The sequence below is a fragment of the Apiotrichum porosum genome (assembly GCF_003942205.1).
Source record: "Apiotrichum porosum strain DSM 27194 chromosome Unknown scaffold_14, whole genome shotgun sequence".
NCBI lineage: Eukaryota > Fungi > Basidiomycota > Tremellomycetes > Trichosporonales > Trichosporonaceae > Apiotrichum > Apiotrichum porosum.
Genome location: NW_021167121.1, coordinates 594,986 through 611,185, shown reverse-complemented (window position 1 = coordinate 611,185; position 16,200 = coordinate 594,986). Strand labels below are relative to the sequence as shown.

Genomic DNA, 16,200 nt, shown 5'->3' with positions numbered 1-16,200 from the left:
CCCAGAGGCCAGTGGGTATGCTCAGCGCGTGGCCCACTGGGATACACCTTCAGCCATCTCGGAGAATCTGTATCGACATGGAAGAGCACTGCACATGCGCTGGCGAGCCGACCGAGCCTCGAGGAAGGTCGTTGCCGTTGTCGAGTTTGGTCAAACTTGGGGGTCTGACAGGGCCTTACTGCCCTCCAAACCAACTTTTCTGCTTCTCAGCCATCCCTGCTACTCGGTAGACGTGTTAATGCCTTTGATATCAAAAGGAAAGACCTCTGGCGAGCTCAGAAGAGGCCAGGATACACCGTAAGGGAGTCGAACCCCTGCCGCGTCGAGGGTTGCACTTGGCAACGACGCATGATACCGTTTCACCAACGGTGTTTTGATGTTGCTCGCCATTGCCCTGTCGCCGCTCGCCGGCCTTGGGAGCCTCAGGGAAAGCGTAGAGGCAGAGAAGGTGTAGCAGGTGTAAAGAGGGCAAAAAACTAGGTCGGAATGTGGAGAAGAAACTTGAAAGTGGCACTCGGCGATTTTCGTGTCCTCCTCCGTCAACAGCTCATATTCACCTTCTCAAACGACTGTCCGCGAGTTGGGTGAGTTAGGAACGCCTTCCACACCTTCCCAGGTGTCATAGATGTGTCCAGAGTAGCAAAAACTGGAGATGCGGTGAATCGAACACCGGTTACAGACAGTCTCATGGCCTCACCATCCGTCCAAGGACGAGGGGAGGAGATGCGAAGTCTGTGTCTTACCACTAGACGACATCCCCGTTTTGGGGATAGTGGACTGACTGTTCGCGCGCCGGGTGACTTTATAAAGGGTTGAGAGGTATAGTTTATAGATATGGGAGGTTCTGGGACACTTATTACGAAGGAGGTTAGTTGTGGCGGCTGTGGCGGAACCCTAATCCCTGGCTTGACGCACGCTCCTTCTCTCAGACCGGCTGCTGCTGCATCTCCAACACAATGTGGGAGTAACTTTGGCATGTATGTGGAAGGGCAGGCACTAATGTGTGGACTACTCTAGAGCACAAAGACGAGTGCCATTGCCACAACCGTAGGGACAATCATGTGCCCGTTCCATCCTGTTCTCCCGGCGGAGCTTCGCTGGTAAGTACGGAGGGGTTTCGTGCCAACCGGCTCGATAGAGAACAGGTCGGATACCGCTAGAACGTTGGACGTGACTGCATGTCAGTGTGCTGTACAGTAAGAGTCTCCTCACCGCAATTGACGTCGTTTTCACCACTGCCGTATCTGTCACACTCTGTTTCCCGAACCATCACGTAGTAGGTTTGACCCATGGCCAGGTAAGGTGCGGAGTAATACGGCCTGTGAGAAGCAATCAGTCGTCGTTACTTGTAGTTATGTTTTGGGACGCACATGTAAGGAATGGGAAAGACTGTGCTCGTGGCGTTCCCGGCTACTGTCAGCAGAGGAGGACATGAGTTACTTACTAAGGTTGTGGCCTGACACTCCTATGCCATTGAGGGTCAAAGTTGACGACATGTTCAGGTTGTATAGTTGATACGCCAAGGTCTTGTTGTCCAAGGGAGTGTTGGCAACAACGTTGTATTCACCCACCACCCCTAGTTCTGTCAGTACCACAGGATTATGCGCACACTCACAGTAATCTCCAGCGACAGGGAAAGTAATCTCCATTCCTGAGGAGGAGGCATTGGCCTTGGCAGCTTCGTACGTCGCGTAGCGTGGCTGAGCGGTAGCGTTGACGCTAACTGTTGTAGTCGGCTGGGAAGGGGGGCTATAAGTGGAAGTGGGTTCCGAAGGGGAGTACGACTCGCTGTCATCGCCCGCTTTGATCTCGAACAAGTCGGAGACGGCGTAGATGCCTGGCGTCAGTCGCGACAGCTGTACCTGTAGACTCACAGCGATCAAGCGAGGTACAGTTTCCAGAGGTGGACAACATAAAGTAGTGTCCAGTGCTGGGTCCGAGGCTGAGGTCAGCCACGCGACGACGGGAATACTCACTCGTGCGGGAAGGAGCTGTAGCTGAAGCTAATTGTGGACGTTCCGTTGGGAACTAGTTGTCAGCTCATACAAAACAGCCGGCTTACTAGAGCTGTTGAGCGTAACGGTCGGCGTCGTGGAAGAAATTAACATGAGAGTGGTCATGTCGTCCACCGGCTCCACTTGTACCTCGTGCGATCCGTTCAAGGTGACTGTAAAGTGTTACAATGGCCGCACGGTTCGGAAACACTCACTGTAGTCGCCTGATTTGGGGAACATGAACGAAGACCCATGGGCAATGCCCATATACGTGTTGTGATTATCGAGGAAGATCTGAGTGTAATTGGTTGTCGCAGCCGAGCTGCTCGCCGCTGGTGCAACTGTCGAACTGATCGCCGAAGCTACACTTGTGGCGGAAGTTGAGGAGGACTCCGAGGTGCTGTTCTGAGCAAACGTCCCAACGGCAGAGACCGCGAGGAATCCTAGTGCCAGCCTCATGATCGCGGGAGTGAGTATAGTGAGTATAGTGGACCAAGAACCGGACCCCTTCCATGACTTTATACAATGTGTCACGAGCCAAATCGAAATCGGGTGCTCTTCTTCAAGGCTTGGCAGAGGCGATGCGAAACCACTATCGAGGGGTGCTCAGGTGTTGAGGTGGGGTGCCTGGACACTGGAGAGCCGGGGGCGATGTATCAGCTTCCCGAGATATGCTACTGACGTGACAGTAGAGTCATGTACGGCAAGTTGGGAGACAGGGTGTTCACCCCAGCGGTCTGTGGGGTGCCTCAAGATGCACTTCCAACGGACATGTGCCTGAGCTTACCCCAGCCTGCTTAGACCACCATCCCCGCTTGTCGGCACTCCCTCCCCTCTCAGCCACAGAGATGAGGCCCCTCTCGGCTCCATCTGTGATACAAGGTCCATAGAATACGATTGCATTGGTTCTCTTGTTCACCTGGTCTGACTCCACGAGCCACCAGTTTGATTGCTGAGGTAAGATTGGAGTCAGGACACCTCGGTTGACCGGTGACCGCCACAATCGAGCAGGGAGCAGGCCATCGCCTCTGGCATAGTGGTGAGGAAAGCTGCATGACCCAGTACCAGTATACCAACAGCTATCCTTCCTCGCCGTGCTGGTCATCTGACTACGCGGGCATGAGTCGTTCTGTTTGAATTTTTCAATGGTGATGCGTTTCTTCCCTAACGGCGCCTCTAGATGTTGTCGGCGCCACATGTCGTTGTGGTACTTCAGCATGGCTTTTTATGGGTTCTTTTACAGCGGTACCAATAAACATAGCTCATGCCATGACGTCCAAGGCTAAAGAGAAAAAGAAAGAGGAAGATATGGCAAGATATGACAAGAAGGTGAGTTTGTTGCGGGCATCCGTCGCATCTCCGTCAAATGAGCGGGACCAAATTGCCACTCGCGGCGCCGCGTGCGGGGCGTGAGGTGTGCCATCATCATCCATTCGAGTCGCCCGTTCCAGCCAACTCCCAACACCTTTCTACCAACCTCCCACCTACCCCTCTTCCTACCCCCGCCGCTGGCCGTGCGAAGCGCCTACCAGTACTTCCAGTCCTTTATCTGTGATACCCGCCCGCCCGCGATATCCTCACAGCATCGCAAGCAGGCACAGGCATTGTCTCAACATTACACACGCGTCCACCAACGTTTCTCATAGCACATCCAACAAATACATCCCAACGAATCAAGTTCTCTTCATCCCTTGTGCTTGTAACGCTATTGTAGCTACTGTCCATCATGGGTGAGTGTCCGCTGCATTGAACAGAGCTGACAACGCAGGTGTCCCTAAGGTTGGTCTTTCGCCGCTGGGACGCGTCCCAAATGCTAATGTTTCTAGTTCTTCAGGTGGATCTCTGAGAGGTACCCCCTCACCTCTCAATTGATCACCCCCAACTCGATCCCAACATTTGACAACCTCTAGTGAGTAGCGTGCTTGTTGGCAAGGATTGCCCGCTGATATGACCCCAGCCTGGATATGGTGCGCTCATTCAACAGTTGATACCCGCTGGCACCAACTGATTTGCGCAGAACGGTATCATCCACAACTGTTCGCATCCCCCTTCGTCCGAGAACGACCCCCATTTCCGCATCACCGAGGAGCAAATGATCCTCGCCATTTTTGCGTACATTGATTTCCTGTTTACCAAGATCAAGCCTAAGAAGATCTTTTACATGGCCATTGACGGTGTCGCCCCGCGCGCCAAGATGAACCAACAACGCTCCCGTCGTTTCCGTACGGCCCGTGACGCTCGCGAGCAGCGTGAAGCCGCCGAGCGCAAGGGAGAGAAGCTCCCCGACGAGAAGGCGTTCGACTCCAACTGTATCACGCCTGGTATGTCTCCAACGTTCTGCAAGTTCACATGTTGACAATACACAGGAACACCATTTATGGCTCGTCTTTCCGAGCACCTCAAGTACTATGTGCGCAAGCGTATCTCCGAAGACGCCGAGTGGCGCAACGTCAAGGTCATCTTCAGCGGCCATGACGTTCCCGGAGAAGGCGAGCACAAGATCCAAGAATTCATCCGCATGAGCAAGGCTCAGCCGGACTACAACCCCAACACTCGCCACTGCCTCTACGGCCTCGATGCCGATTTGATGATGCTGGGTCTGCTCAGCCATGACCCCCACTTCTGCCTCCTCCGCGAGGAAGTGACTTTTGGCAGGAAGTCGAAGAAGTCCACTGGGTGAGTCAATTTACCAACTGCACTCCAGGAAGCTGATGGGTACAGTCTTGCCAACCAGAACATGTTCCTACTCCACCTGTCTCTCATGCGCGAGTACCTCGACCTCGAGTTCTCGTCCGTCGCCCACACTCTTCCATTCGAGTACGACCTCGAGCGAATCATCGACGACTTTATCCTTATGTCGATCTTTGTCGGAAACGACTTCCTTCCCAACCTCCCAGGACTTCACATCAACGAGGGTGCCCTTGAACTGATTTGGAAGATCTACAAGGAGAACCTCGCTGAAATGGGTATGTTTACATGTGAAAGCAACACCAAGGCTGACGTCAGGCGGCTACCTCAACGAGCACGGCACCATTTCGCTGCCGCGTCTCCAGATTATGCTCAACAAGCTTGCCGACTTTGAGAGGGACAACTTTGAGCAGGAGTTTGCCGATGCCAACTGGCACAAGGGCAAGCAGGAGAAGGAGATTGCTGCCCTCGAGAAGGCCCGCAAGCGTGGCAAGCTTAGTGAGTCATGGGACCCAATGCGGTAGCTGACAAGTCACAGTCATTACCAAGGACCAGAAGAAGCTCCTTGACCAGATCAAGACCTTTGTGACCAAGCACCAGTCTCGCCCCAAGGCCGAGGACCGTTTGGCCATTGTCAACACCTTCCCTGCCCGCGACAGGCGGTTCATCCAGGAGCTTGCCGACTCGCTCCACCTGCTTTGCACCTGGGACGAAGTCGACGACTACGGGCAGCCCCTCATTGTCCTCAGCTTCAACATGGACGGTGTCAGCGAGGACAGCCATGGCGAGGACGAGGAGGATGAGGGCGAATGGGAGTCTGAAGAGGACCCCGAGGGGAACATTGCCATTCAGCGCGTGTTTGGCAAATACGACAAGGCCAAGGTTGTCGACAATGCGCTCGAGGACTTTGAGGAGTCGTTCGAAGAGAAGGTTGCGCAGAAGATGGCCGAATGGAAGCGCTCCTACTACAAGGAGAAGATGGACATCAACTGGGACGTCCCCGAGGAGATGCACCCTCTCATCTACCGCTACGTCGAGGGTCTCCAGTGGGTCCTCAACTACTACTACAAGGGTGTATCGTCGTGGGGCTGGTTCTATGACTACCACTACGCCCCCAAGATCTCGGACATTAAGGACTTCGCGGCCTGGAAGTTCCCCTTCGAGCTTGGCAAGCCTTTCCTGCCCTTCCAGCAGCTCATGGGTGTCCTTCCTGCCGACTCCATGGAGCACGTCCCTTCCACATACCGGGACCTCATGACCCAAGAGACCTCGCCAATCATCGACTTCTACCCCAAGAACTTCGACCTCGACATGAACGGCAAGAAGGCTGACTGGGAGGCTGTCGTCAAGATTCCGTTCATCAACGAGGAGCGCCTGCTCCGTACAATGGCCACACGTGAAAACGGGTTGACCCCCGAGGAGAAGAAGCGCAACTCGTCAGGCAACCTGCCCGTCCAATTTGTGTACGACGAGTCCAACGAGACCAGTTACCCGTCGTCGCTGGCCGGCTTCTTCCCCGACCTTGTCGCCTGCCACTGCGACGCAAGCCCGTTCATCATGCCTACCCTCAAGGACGGCATGGAGCTGGTTCTTGGCCTCATGGACGGCGTCCACCTCGGTGCCGCGGCGCTTGCCGGCTTCCCTTCGCTGGCCACTTTGCCATACCACGGCACTCTGGGTTTCCACAGCGTCAATGTCTTCCAGCAGGACAGCAAGAACCAGTCGATGGTCATCACTGTCGATGCCAAGCACGACAAGAACAGCACCGCTGAGGTTGCCAAGCGCCTCGTCGGCCAGCGCACCTTCCATTCGTGGCCTTACCTGCACGAGGGTATTGTTGTTGCCGTTTCGGACGACATGTTCAGGTACGAGCTTCAACGTGTGGGCAACTCGACCAAGATCGTGTCCAACCCTCACGGTGACGGGTTTGCCGCCATCAGGTGGAAGAAGGAGGCCGACAGGCTCGAGCACCACTACTCGAAACGTTACGGTGTCCAGATCGGCAACGTGGACGTTGTCGTTCACATTCTGCCTCTCAAGGGTGAGCTTGGAGTAGGACGACCTTTTGCTGACAACCATAGGCCTCAAGCGTCTCGACACTGGTGCTCTTGTCAAGGACTACGAGGGACCGGACAAGGAGCTTACCCAAGCCTTGCAAATGTCCGTTCACCAGGTCACGTTCGAGGACGAGCGCTTCCTTGAAAAGGATGCGCCTCCCATGGAGCAGGAGTTCCCCCAGGGCGAAAAGGTCTTCTTCCTCGGTAGCATGGCCTACGGTGTTGCCGCCCAGGTTACCGCCACCACCGAGAAGACGCTCAACATCAGCCTCGCCTACTTCCCTGGCGAGGTCAACGAGACTCGCGAGTTTACGCGCCTTGTCCAGACCCGCCCTGCGGGCCACTACTACGCTTCCCACGCCCTCGCTAGGCGCCTGGGTATCTCGCCGCTTGGGCTCTCGCGCATCACCTCGTCGCTCATGGTCGCCTTCACCAGTGGTGGCCAGAAGACCAACATTGGCCTGTCGCTCAAGTTTGAGTCCAAGGGTCTGAAGGTTCTCGGTTATTCTCGCAAGGCCGACCGTAACTGGGAGTTCTCCGAGAAGTGTGCCCAGCTGCTTGAGCAGTACAAGGCTGCCTTCCCTGAGCCGTTTAGGCACCTCGACTCGCGCGGCGGCGACATTGTCTCGTCGGCTGAACTGTGCCCGAACGCCGAGAACCCCGACCAGGTTATCAAGGACATGCACAAGTGGCTCAAGACCAACGGTGTCACCGACCTCGAGCCCGTCTCCCTGTTTGCCGAGCAGCTCGAGAAGGAGACGGTTGGCCAGATCGAGTTGATGGCCAACCACATCCGTGAGAGGAAGACGCAAGAGTCCATCAAGCGCGCCGTCATCAACGGCATTCCCCGCCAGGCTGTCCTCAAGCCCTCGCACGCCATCTACCGCCTGCAGGGCCAAAAGTTCTTCCTCGGCGACCGTGTCATCATGGTCCAGGACGCCGCTGCCGGTGGTGTTCCCCTTTCGATGAAGGGTGTCGTTGTCGGTCTCGGCACTCGTGACATTGACGTCGTCTGGGACGTCCCCTTCATGGGTGGCGAGACCCTCTCTGGCCGCTGCTCCGACTACCGTGGCTCGACTGTGCCGTTCTCGTCGTGTCTGAACCTCACCCGCCCGCAGTTTGCTGTTGGCGCTGAGACTGCACCCAAGCCTCTCGGCCAAGCCCAACCGTTCCGTCCTCAGATCGGTCCTCGTCCCGTCGTTGCGCCCAACAACTACCGTCCGTCCATCCCAAGCAACAAGCCCGTGCAGATTATGCAGAACCCTCAGCGCCAGCGCTACCCTGCCCAGCAAGCCGGTGCCATGCAGTACGGCAACGCCGCCAAGGGTATCCGCCCCCAGGCTGCACCGGCGCCGAACCTCAACCACCGCGATCGTCTTGCCACCGCCCTCGTGGGCCAGCAGCAGCAGGCCCTTCCCAGGCAACACGTTGCCAAGACCCCGCACATTAAGCCCGTGTCGCCGACGCAGGCCCACCGCGCTCTGCCGCCCCAGAACGGACACGCCAACGGTGGACACGTTAACGGTGCCCCCGCTGGTCGCGGCCGCGGAGGACGGGGTGGTCGTGGCGGGCGGGGTGGACGGGGACGTGGCGGCGCGGCTCAAGGAGGAGCTGCCGCCGGTTCCGCTGGCGCTGCCCCCGCCGCTGCTCCTGCTCCTGCTCCTGCTCCTGCCCCAGCTCAGGCATAAACACCACTTTTTTTTTCTTAACAAAAGACAGGTCGACAGTGTTCACAAGTGTGTAAGAAGAAGAAGAGAGAGCGGGGCGGAACGGGCATCTTGCGAATATTACAGGCATTGTGAAGAAGCTAGCTGCACTACAGTAGTAAATGTATGCAACGCCACGAGCATCATGTAGCTGTGAATCGTGTCGAGTTGTGTGTGGTACATATGTGGTACATGAGTCTCTCTACTAACCACTACAACTACAGGACCCGTCAAGGGGTTGTTTTGGCGCTCTCCGCAGTAGTAGACATGTTGTTGTCCTGCTCGCGCACTCGTGGCGGCACGTTTAGGTGCAGTGCCATCTGCAGCATGTCGGTCCGCAGCATCTCGGTGCGGTGGTCAATTTTGGTGTCGAGGCGTCTGAACTTGTCGTCAATCTTGGCCGTCAGCCGCCACAGCAGCAGCGTGAGTGGGGGAGGGGGCCAGTATACAGCCTCGTCTGGGAATTTCCTCACCTCTTGCTTCAGGTCCTTGAGCTCTCCGTCCAGCCAGAAGAGCACGCCGGCGGTAAACGTCAGGATTGCACCGACCGCCGCCGCCACGGTTGGCGCGTGGAGGACAAAGTGGACCTGTTGCGGGTCCACTTCGTCCACGACGTCCGATGCTGGCTCAACCCACCCCTTGGGTCCCGGGGGTGATGAGAACGAGGTGGAAGAGGTGGAGGAAGACGGTGAGGCTCGAGGAAGGGACAGTGGCGACGATGCTGCAACGGGGACGGGAACGCTGGGCCTCAGTGCCCGCGTCGGCTGTGTGGTGGTCATGCGCCTGCTGGCCTGGACGCGGTACATGGAGGCACGTCCAGGTGCTGTAGGTGAAGCGAGAACGCGCTTCATGGATCATGGATGTTTCAAGTGTTGGAGAGACGCAACACGTCTCGGCTCGCCATGGTGTGTTGTGACAGGCGAGAGGTCGAGAGAGAGACTGGAGTCTAAACACACACACACACACACACACACACGGTTGCGGTAGACGTGCCGAGTGCATTACGTCACACAGAGCCGGATCGACAACGGCGGTGGGCGATCGACGCGTGTGAAGGGTGTGCCACTCTGGCGGAAATAGCGGGAATATGGAGCGCGCGTGGGGTCTGGTGTGGTGTGGTGCGTGCGATCGCCAGCGGCTGGGCGCTGGCGCTGGTGGTGAGAGGCCGTTCCAGGCATTTTGCTCCCGCTCTGCCCACAACCCACCGCCGCGCGCGCTCGCTCACCCACCACACACCGCCAGCCCCGCCAGCCAACGCCCCGGGACGGGAGACTGCCAGCACAGTTGTTCTCTTGGTCACCTCCTCTCCATCACACACCTAGAGACGGGTATAGACTCCCCACCACCACCACTGCCTCAATCCCCCCCCCCCCCCCCCCCCCCCTTACACCTGCCGGTCATCGCCTTTTCTGCGCACACAGCGTAGAACACGCATAACGAACACGGCGTAGAGAGAAAAGGAACGCGCCAGTACCCAACGGATCCGTTTACTCAATTACCTTCGCTCCCCTTATCCCCCCCTACCCCCTTCACTTCCACCACACACACTCCCGCATCCGCGTCGTGTCGGCCCAACATGTCTTCCAACGACGAGGTCGACGGCTGGGTTGCCCAGCTCATGCAGTGCAAGCCCCTCAGTGAAACCGAGGTCAAGAAGCTCTGCGACAAGGTGCGTCAGCTTGGGGTTGCACCAGGCGGGGAGGCGGGTTGGTAGGACAACAACTGCAACGCGCGTCACCAGTGTCGTCTATCTGCCAAATGACAAAGGACGGGTGCTGGTTGCGCGACGCGAGTTGATATCGCGAGCGCGCACCGCGCTGCTGTGATTGTCATCACCATGCCAGTTACGCGCTCGCGTCCCGTGCCAACGGTGCCATCTCCCCTCGCCCCCACCTGCTCTTCAACCGTCATCTATGTCCGAGTTCTCTCGCTAACACTTTCACAGGCCCGCGAGGTCCTTATGGAGGAGTCCAACGTGCAGCCCGTCCGCTGCCCCGTGACGGTGTGCGGTGACATTCACGGCCAGTTTGTGAGTGGCGTGGTTTGGATTGGCCTTGGGTGGAGCGAGCAGAGAGCCAAACTTGTCGCGCACGCACGCGCACTGAGCCTCCATGCATGCCGCGCGTGTGCAGATATGCGCTCCACGGTGTACCCTTGGCGCTAATCTATGTGTCTTGACTGTTCCAATGTTGACGCGATCAGCACGACCTGTCCGAGCTGTTCCGCATCGGTGGCAACTCGCCCGACACCAACTACCTGTTCATGGGTGACTACGTTGACCGTGGCTACTACTCGGTGGAGACGGTGACGCTTCTTGTGGCACTCAAGCTGCGTTACCGTGACCGTGTGACTATTCTGCGTGGTAACCACGAGTCGCGCCAGATCACCCAGGTGTACGGTTTCTACGACGAGTGTCTCCGCAAGTACGGCAACGCCAACGTGTGGAAGTACTTCACCGACCTGTTCGACTACCTCCCCCTCACCGCTCTTATCGACAACCAGATCTTCTGTCTCCACGGTGGTCTTTCGCCGTCGATTGACACCCTCGACCACATTCGCTCGATCGACCGTATCCAGGAGGTGCCCCACGAGGGTCCTATGTGTGACCTTCTTTGGTCCGACCCCGATGACCGTTGCGGTTGGGGTATCTCCCCCCGAGGCGCGGGTTACACTTTCGGCCAGGACATTTCCGAGGCGTTCAACCACAACAACGGCCTCACTCTTGTTGCCCGTGCACACCAGCTTGTCATGGAGGGCTTCTCGTGGTCGCAGGAGCGCAACGTTGTCACCATCTTCTCGGCTCCCAACTACTGCTACCGCTGTGGTAACCAGGCAGCCATCCTCGAGGTCGACGATGCGCTCAAGTACACCTTCCTCCAGTTCGACCCTGCGCCGCGCGCTGGCGAGCCCCTCGTCTCGCGCAGGCCGCCAGACTACGTGAGTTCTACACAGTGTTGTTGACACAACAAAAGTGCTGACCCATAATCCCAAAGTTCCTGTAAACTGCATCTCGCATCACTTAGAATACGAGTCAAACAAGCAAGATCCCTTTCCGACCAGTCTCTGTTTCTCCCCCCCCCCCCCCCCCCCGCCCCCTCCCCGCCCGTTATTCTCTATCTCGACCAGCCTCGACCATCATTCCATTAGTTTACCGAGTCTCGGTCTGTGGACGGACCGTAGAGGCTGTACCGGGGCTCGTGTACCAGGTTTCCCGTCCATGAAGAAGAAGAAAAAAAAGACAGTGATGCCCCCGTAGACTTGGCCGTCCTCCATGCCGTGCATATGTGCGCACAGTGTTTTGAAACGGCCTCTATACCCCGATTACAGTAGTCTGCATAAGAGATGTAGTCAATGGCAGCAGCATTATTTTTTACGTAATATGATTTTGTGGATGCGCGATTGCCTCCGGCTCCAAAAGTCGGGGGACGGCGAGCGAGATCGTCTTCGCTAGATGGCCGTTTGTCTTTGGACTCGCATTCCGACTCCACACACATATACCCAATAATGTCTTTCCGCCCGGGCCTGCTGGCCAGCACGTCGCGCTTCGTGGCGACCCCCTTCCACCCCGCGGTCGCGCCTGCTGCCTTTGTTCGCTTTGCCAGCACCTCCGCGAAGACGAAGAAGCCGTCCCAGAAGGGCTCGTTCCAGGCCGCCACGGAGGAGGCAAAGAAAGTATCGCAGCAGGAGGCCGAACGTTCTAGCACGCGCATGCCCGTCAACATGGACACGTCAACCTTGTACACCGACTTCGTGTTTGGTAAGTCTTGCACTCGCCTATGAGGCCCGACATGTCGGTGGCTAACACCATCGCCTCTCACAGACTCCCACATCGAACCCCCATTCCAATACAAATGGCTGCTTCCCAAGTACTGGACCACTGTTCTCAAGTTGCGGCTGCAGCGCCATGCTACGTCTGGCGACTCGTGAGTCGTATGGCCGGTGGTTTGACCAAGGGAGTGTGCTAATTCCCCGCTCCCAGGCTGTACCATGCCCTTGTTAACCCGTGGATGGCGACTGGCATGGTCCACGGCCGCATGAAGCAATACATGACGCAACTCAAGTGGAGGCAGGCAGCTGCCCAGTACCTCACCGAGTTTCCCGGCCTTTACAGCTCTTTCCAGCGTGCCCAGGCGGAGGGCGACGTCGCCGAGCTGAAGCGTATCGCCATCGGTCCCGCGCTCGCCGAGGGCCTCAACATCACCCGGAATGTCCGTGACGCACAGTGGTCGCTCGTCAAGACCCTCACCGCGCCCGAGTTCATCTCAGTCCGTTACGCTCCCGCCGAGCAGCTTCTTCCTGCGCCCATCTGCCAGGTCCTTGTGCGCTTCCACACCATCCAGTCGCTCACGACCATGACTCGCGGAAAGCCGAACAAGCGTCTGGTCGAGCTCAAGGAGGCCATTGTCTTTCAGCGCACCATGAGCTTTACCGGCAAGTGGCAGGTCAAGGCCAAGGTCAACCCCGAGGCAGCCAAGGAGGAGGTGAAGGTGGAGGCCAAGGAGGAGACCAAGTAGGAGCTTGGCCTAGCAAAATAGATTGGGTTATCACATTCATAGCATGCAACCTCTCCGTGTGTGTCACTTTGAGGCCGGAGCGAGCACACCAAGAGTGTCGTGTTCCCTCGTCCGTCCGGCATTTTCGTGACATTGCCGTGAGGCTGTGCGTGACTGGGCATGTGCTTGTGCTCTGCTCTGTACCAATGTGCGAGGATGTTGTGCATACGCAGCCCTCGAGAACAGAACTCAGTGCGCACCGAGCGGCAACTCTCCACAGCTTACGTAATGCTAAAAGGTCCATGTCTTCGTTATTGATTTCCCTCTCGCGTCGGTGACAAAGTGACGCGTTTCAACAACAAACCTCACTCACCACCAACAATGGCCGTCACACCGCGTCGTTCGACGCGTGGGCAGGTATTCACGCCCGTCTCTACGCCGTCGGTGTCCGTTGTCGGCGGCGGCGGCGGGCCCAACGTCAACATCCGCTACAGCTGGACGTCGTCGGCCAAGAACATTGCGTCGTCGAGCAACGACAAGCGCGTCTACTACAACTCGTTTGCACGGATCAAGAGCGCCAACGCGCCTGGCACCCCGTTCAGTCTCAGCGGGTCGGTGACGCCGTTGGGGGCTCTGACGCCCAAGAAGAAGAAGGTCAAGCCCGACGAAGAGGCGCGCTTCGCCCTCGGAGACGGTGTGGTGGTCACTGTCGAAGGCGGGAGTGATGGCATCGGCATGCTCACTGCGCTGTGGGACGAGCCCGTGGAGAGGGACGAGGACGCGAGCGAGAGCGGGGGTGAGAGTGGACACGGGGACGACGAGGTGCCTGCCATGCGCAAGATGGCACAGGTGCACTGGTTTCTACGTCGACAGGACTTGCCTGGCGTCATGCGCAACCTCAAGCTCGAGGACGTGAGTTGGCTAGTGAGCTAGAGTAAACTGACATCAGAACGAGGTGCTCCTCGCCGCCTCCCCCAACAGGCCCGTCACGACCGACCTGCCCCTGGAGCTACTTGTCAAGACGATTCCGATCTACTCCAAGGCCGTGTTCCGCGAGCAGTTCCCGGAGGAAGAACGCAAGACGAAATGGAAGGGCTGGGCTGTGCCCCTCGACAATGTCTTTTGGTGCTCGCGCGCATACGACAAGGGAGCCCGGGGTGGACGCGTGTGGAAGATTGACGTTGACGCGTGGAAGGGCCGTGGACGCGCCGGCGAAGGCTGGATCGTGCCCACCGAGCCCGACATGGACGACAGCGAGGCGCCCGACAGCGACGACGAGGGTAGCGGTAGCGAGGCCGAAGTGAGCGAGGGGGAGGACGAGGACGCCAGCAGTGGCGAGGACGAGGGCGAGGACGAGGACAAGGAGGAGGAGGAGCAAGTCGAAGCCACACCCAGGAAGCGCGGACGGCCCAAGGGATCCAAGAACAAACCCAAGGTCCCAGGCCAACAGCCTCCTCCCCGTAAACGCCAAAAGAAGGGCAAGGCAGACAAGGCGGACGCGACTCACCGCCGCCGCCGCCAACCGCACGTCAAGGCCTCGGCTTCCCACCTGCCCGGTATCGTGAAGATTGAGGACCTGCCCGCCGACCCATACGAGCGCGCCCTGCGACTCTTGCACGTCGGCGCCACGCCCGAGAGTCTGCCGTGTCGCGAGGAAGAGTTTGTCGACGTCCTCGCCCGCGTCGAGGAGGGTGTCGAAAGTGGCGGTGGAGGTTGCCTGTGTACGTCCGCTAGACACCGCGCGATTTTCATGCCAAAGCTGACAGACACAGATATTGCAGGTGTCCCCGGTACAGGCAAGACGGCAACTGTCCACGCCGTGGTCAAGGAGCTCAAGCGCAAGGCTGAGGACGGCGAGATTGCCCCCTTTTCCTATGTCGAGATCAACGGCCTCAAGATTCCTTCTCCACAGCATGCGTACTCGGTGCTTTGGGAGACCATCTCGGGCCAAAGCGGTACGAGCGCCAAGACGGCGCTGCGCGGTCTCGAGGCGCATTTTGGCCGCAAGACGACAGCGGGCGGCGTGCATGGTGTTCGCGGACCGAGAGGACATACTTTGTGAGTGTCAGCTGCAGGGTCACGGCTGCAGCAGCTGGACTTTGTCCTCCTCCACGTCGTCGTACTTACGCCCAGCGTCGTTCTCATGGACGAACTCGACCAGCTCCTCACGGCCAAGCAGGACGTGGTGTACAACTTTTTCAACTGGCCGACCATGCGTGACTCGCAGCTCTTTGTCATTGCTATTGCCAACCGCATGGACCTGCCACAGCACCTCGCTGCCAAGATCAAGTCTCGTCTTGGTAAGTTGGAACCATAAAGGCCCAAGCTAACCGCGCGCAGGCCTCCAGACACTCCTCTTCCAGCCGTATGACCGCGCCAACCTTATCGAGATTGTGCAGTCGCGCCTCGTGGCCCACCCGCTGTCGACGGCAGACCACAAGGTCCTGCTTCCCGACGCCATCGCGCTCGCCGCGACAAAAATGGCCGGAACGAACGGCGACGCGCGCCGCGTGCTCGACGCGTGCCGCCGCGCCGTCGAAGTGGGCCTCACACACACCCCGCCGCGGGCCGTGACGGCGCGCGACATGGTCGCGGTGCTCAACGCCATGTCGTCGTCCCCCGTCGCCATGTTCATCCGCCAGTGCTCGCCACAGCAAAAGATGCTGCTTGCCGCGCTCGTCCGTTGTGTCCGGCGCGAGGGTCTGCCCGAGATTGCGTGGCGCGCGGTCCGCGCCGACCACGATGCGCTCACGCGCAGCCTGCTCGAGAGCAACGACCTGCTCAGTGACGCAGAGCTCAACCTCGTCCGGTCGAGCCTGCTCGCGACGCACGCGCTGACGGCTGCTCCGGACGTGTACAAGGCGCCAGACGAGAGGCGGTTGGCGCTCGGCATGGAGATTGGAGAGGTGGGGCGCGTCCTCATGAACGAAGGCGAGGAGTGGTGCCGTGCACTGGCCGGCACGTAGGTGGATTTTTTTTTCTTAATGCAACACCCATGTACATGCAGACGAGAGCAAGACAGTGTGCGCAAAGGTCATTAGGGTCGTCACATTCAAGCAGACAGTACAGTACTACTGGCTACTGAGGAGTAGGGGAGGGAGGGAGAACGAACAGGGTGGCGGCGGGAGGGGGAAACATGTATGTGTGGGAGGGAAACAGGGTACGAGATCAGATGCGGTGTCCGTGTGTGTTGCGCGCCAAAGTACAGTTCCGAGTCTAGCAAGAAGAGAAGCCTCGTTTGAAGGGGGGCAAGGCAACTCTG

The 16,200-nt window shown here is 58.3% G+C and overlaps 6 protein-coding genes and 1 non-coding gene across 7 annotated transcripts; 4 read left to right on the top strand and 3 right to left on the bottom strand.

Annotated features, from left to right (window-relative positions):
- Positions 1-291: 291 nt before the first annotated feature.
- Positions 292-372, bottom strand: EHS24_003018. The gene has a single exon. It is a non-coding gene; the product is annotated as a tRNA-Gly (tRNA).
- Positions 373-1,013: 641 nt separating this feature from the next.
- EHS24_003017 (uncharacterized protein) lies at positions 1,014-2,453 on the bottom strand (the record flags this gene model as incomplete). Its single annotated transcript, XM_028618724.1, has 9 exons — positions 1,014-1,156; positions 1,213-1,319; positions 1,371-1,389; positions 1,445-1,576; positions 1,616-1,837; positions 1,875-1,942; positions 1,977-2,028; positions 2,063-2,167; positions 2,210-2,453. The coding sequence occupies 9 exons, from the start codon at positions 2,451-2,453 to the stop codon at positions 1,014-1,016; spliced, it is 1,092 nt and encodes a 363-aa protein (XP_028473091.1).
- An 810-nt stretch (positions 2,454-3,263) lies between these two features.
- EHS24_003016 (uncharacterized protein) lies at positions 3,264-8,427 on the top strand (the record flags this gene model as incomplete). Its single annotated transcript, XM_028618723.1, has 11 exons — positions 3,264-3,323; positions 3,709-3,724; positions 3,763-3,773; positions 3,821-3,903; positions 3,952-3,961; positions 4,012-4,315; positions 4,361-4,670; positions 4,716-4,960; positions 5,001-5,180; positions 5,221-6,723; positions 6,764-8,427. 11 exons carry the CDS (start codon positions 3,264-3,266, stop codon positions 8,425-8,427), a joined length of 4,386 nt encoding a protein of 1,461 aa, XP_028473090.1.
- A 248-nt stretch (positions 8,428-8,675) lies between these two features.
- On the bottom strand, positions 8,676-9,296 carry EHS24_003015 (uncharacterized protein; the record flags this gene model as incomplete). Its single annotated transcript, XM_028618722.1, has 1 exon — positions 8,676-9,296. The coding sequence occupies one exon, from the start codon at positions 9,294-9,296 to the stop codon at positions 8,676-8,678; it is 621 nt and encodes a 206-aa protein (XP_028473089.1).
- Positions 9,297-10,021: 725 nt separating this feature from the next.
- PPH1 (Serine/threonine-protein phosphatase PP2A catalytic subunit) lies at positions 10,022-11,447 on the top strand (the record flags this gene model as incomplete). Its single annotated transcript, XM_028618721.1, has 4 exons — positions 10,022-10,114; positions 10,391-10,474; positions 10,648-11,382; positions 11,439-11,447. 4 exons carry the CDS (start codon positions 10,022-10,024, stop codon positions 11,445-11,447), a joined length of 921 nt encoding a protein of 306 aa, XP_028473088.1.
- A 502-nt stretch (positions 11,448-11,949) lies between these two features.
- EHS24_003013 (uncharacterized protein) lies at positions 11,950-12,959 on the top strand (the record flags this gene model as incomplete). The annotated part of the gene is made up of 3 exons (XM_028618720.1): positions 11,950-12,202; positions 12,266-12,368; positions 12,425-12,959. The coding sequence occupies 3 exons, from the start codon at positions 11,950-11,952 to the stop codon at positions 12,957-12,959; spliced, it is 891 nt and encodes a 296-aa protein (XP_028473087.1).
- A 360-nt stretch (positions 12,960-13,319) lies between these two features.
- Positions 13,320-15,904, top strand: ORC1 (Origin recognition complex, subunit 1; the record flags this gene model as incomplete). The annotated part of the gene is made up of 5 exons (XM_028618719.1): positions 13,320-13,850; positions 13,888-14,659; positions 14,711-14,996; positions 15,072-15,238; positions 15,279-15,904. 5 exons carry the CDS (start codon positions 13,320-13,322, stop codon positions 15,902-15,904), a joined length of 2,382 nt encoding a protein of 793 aa, XP_028473086.1.
- Between the last annotated feature and the right edge of the window lie 296 nt (positions 15,905-16,200).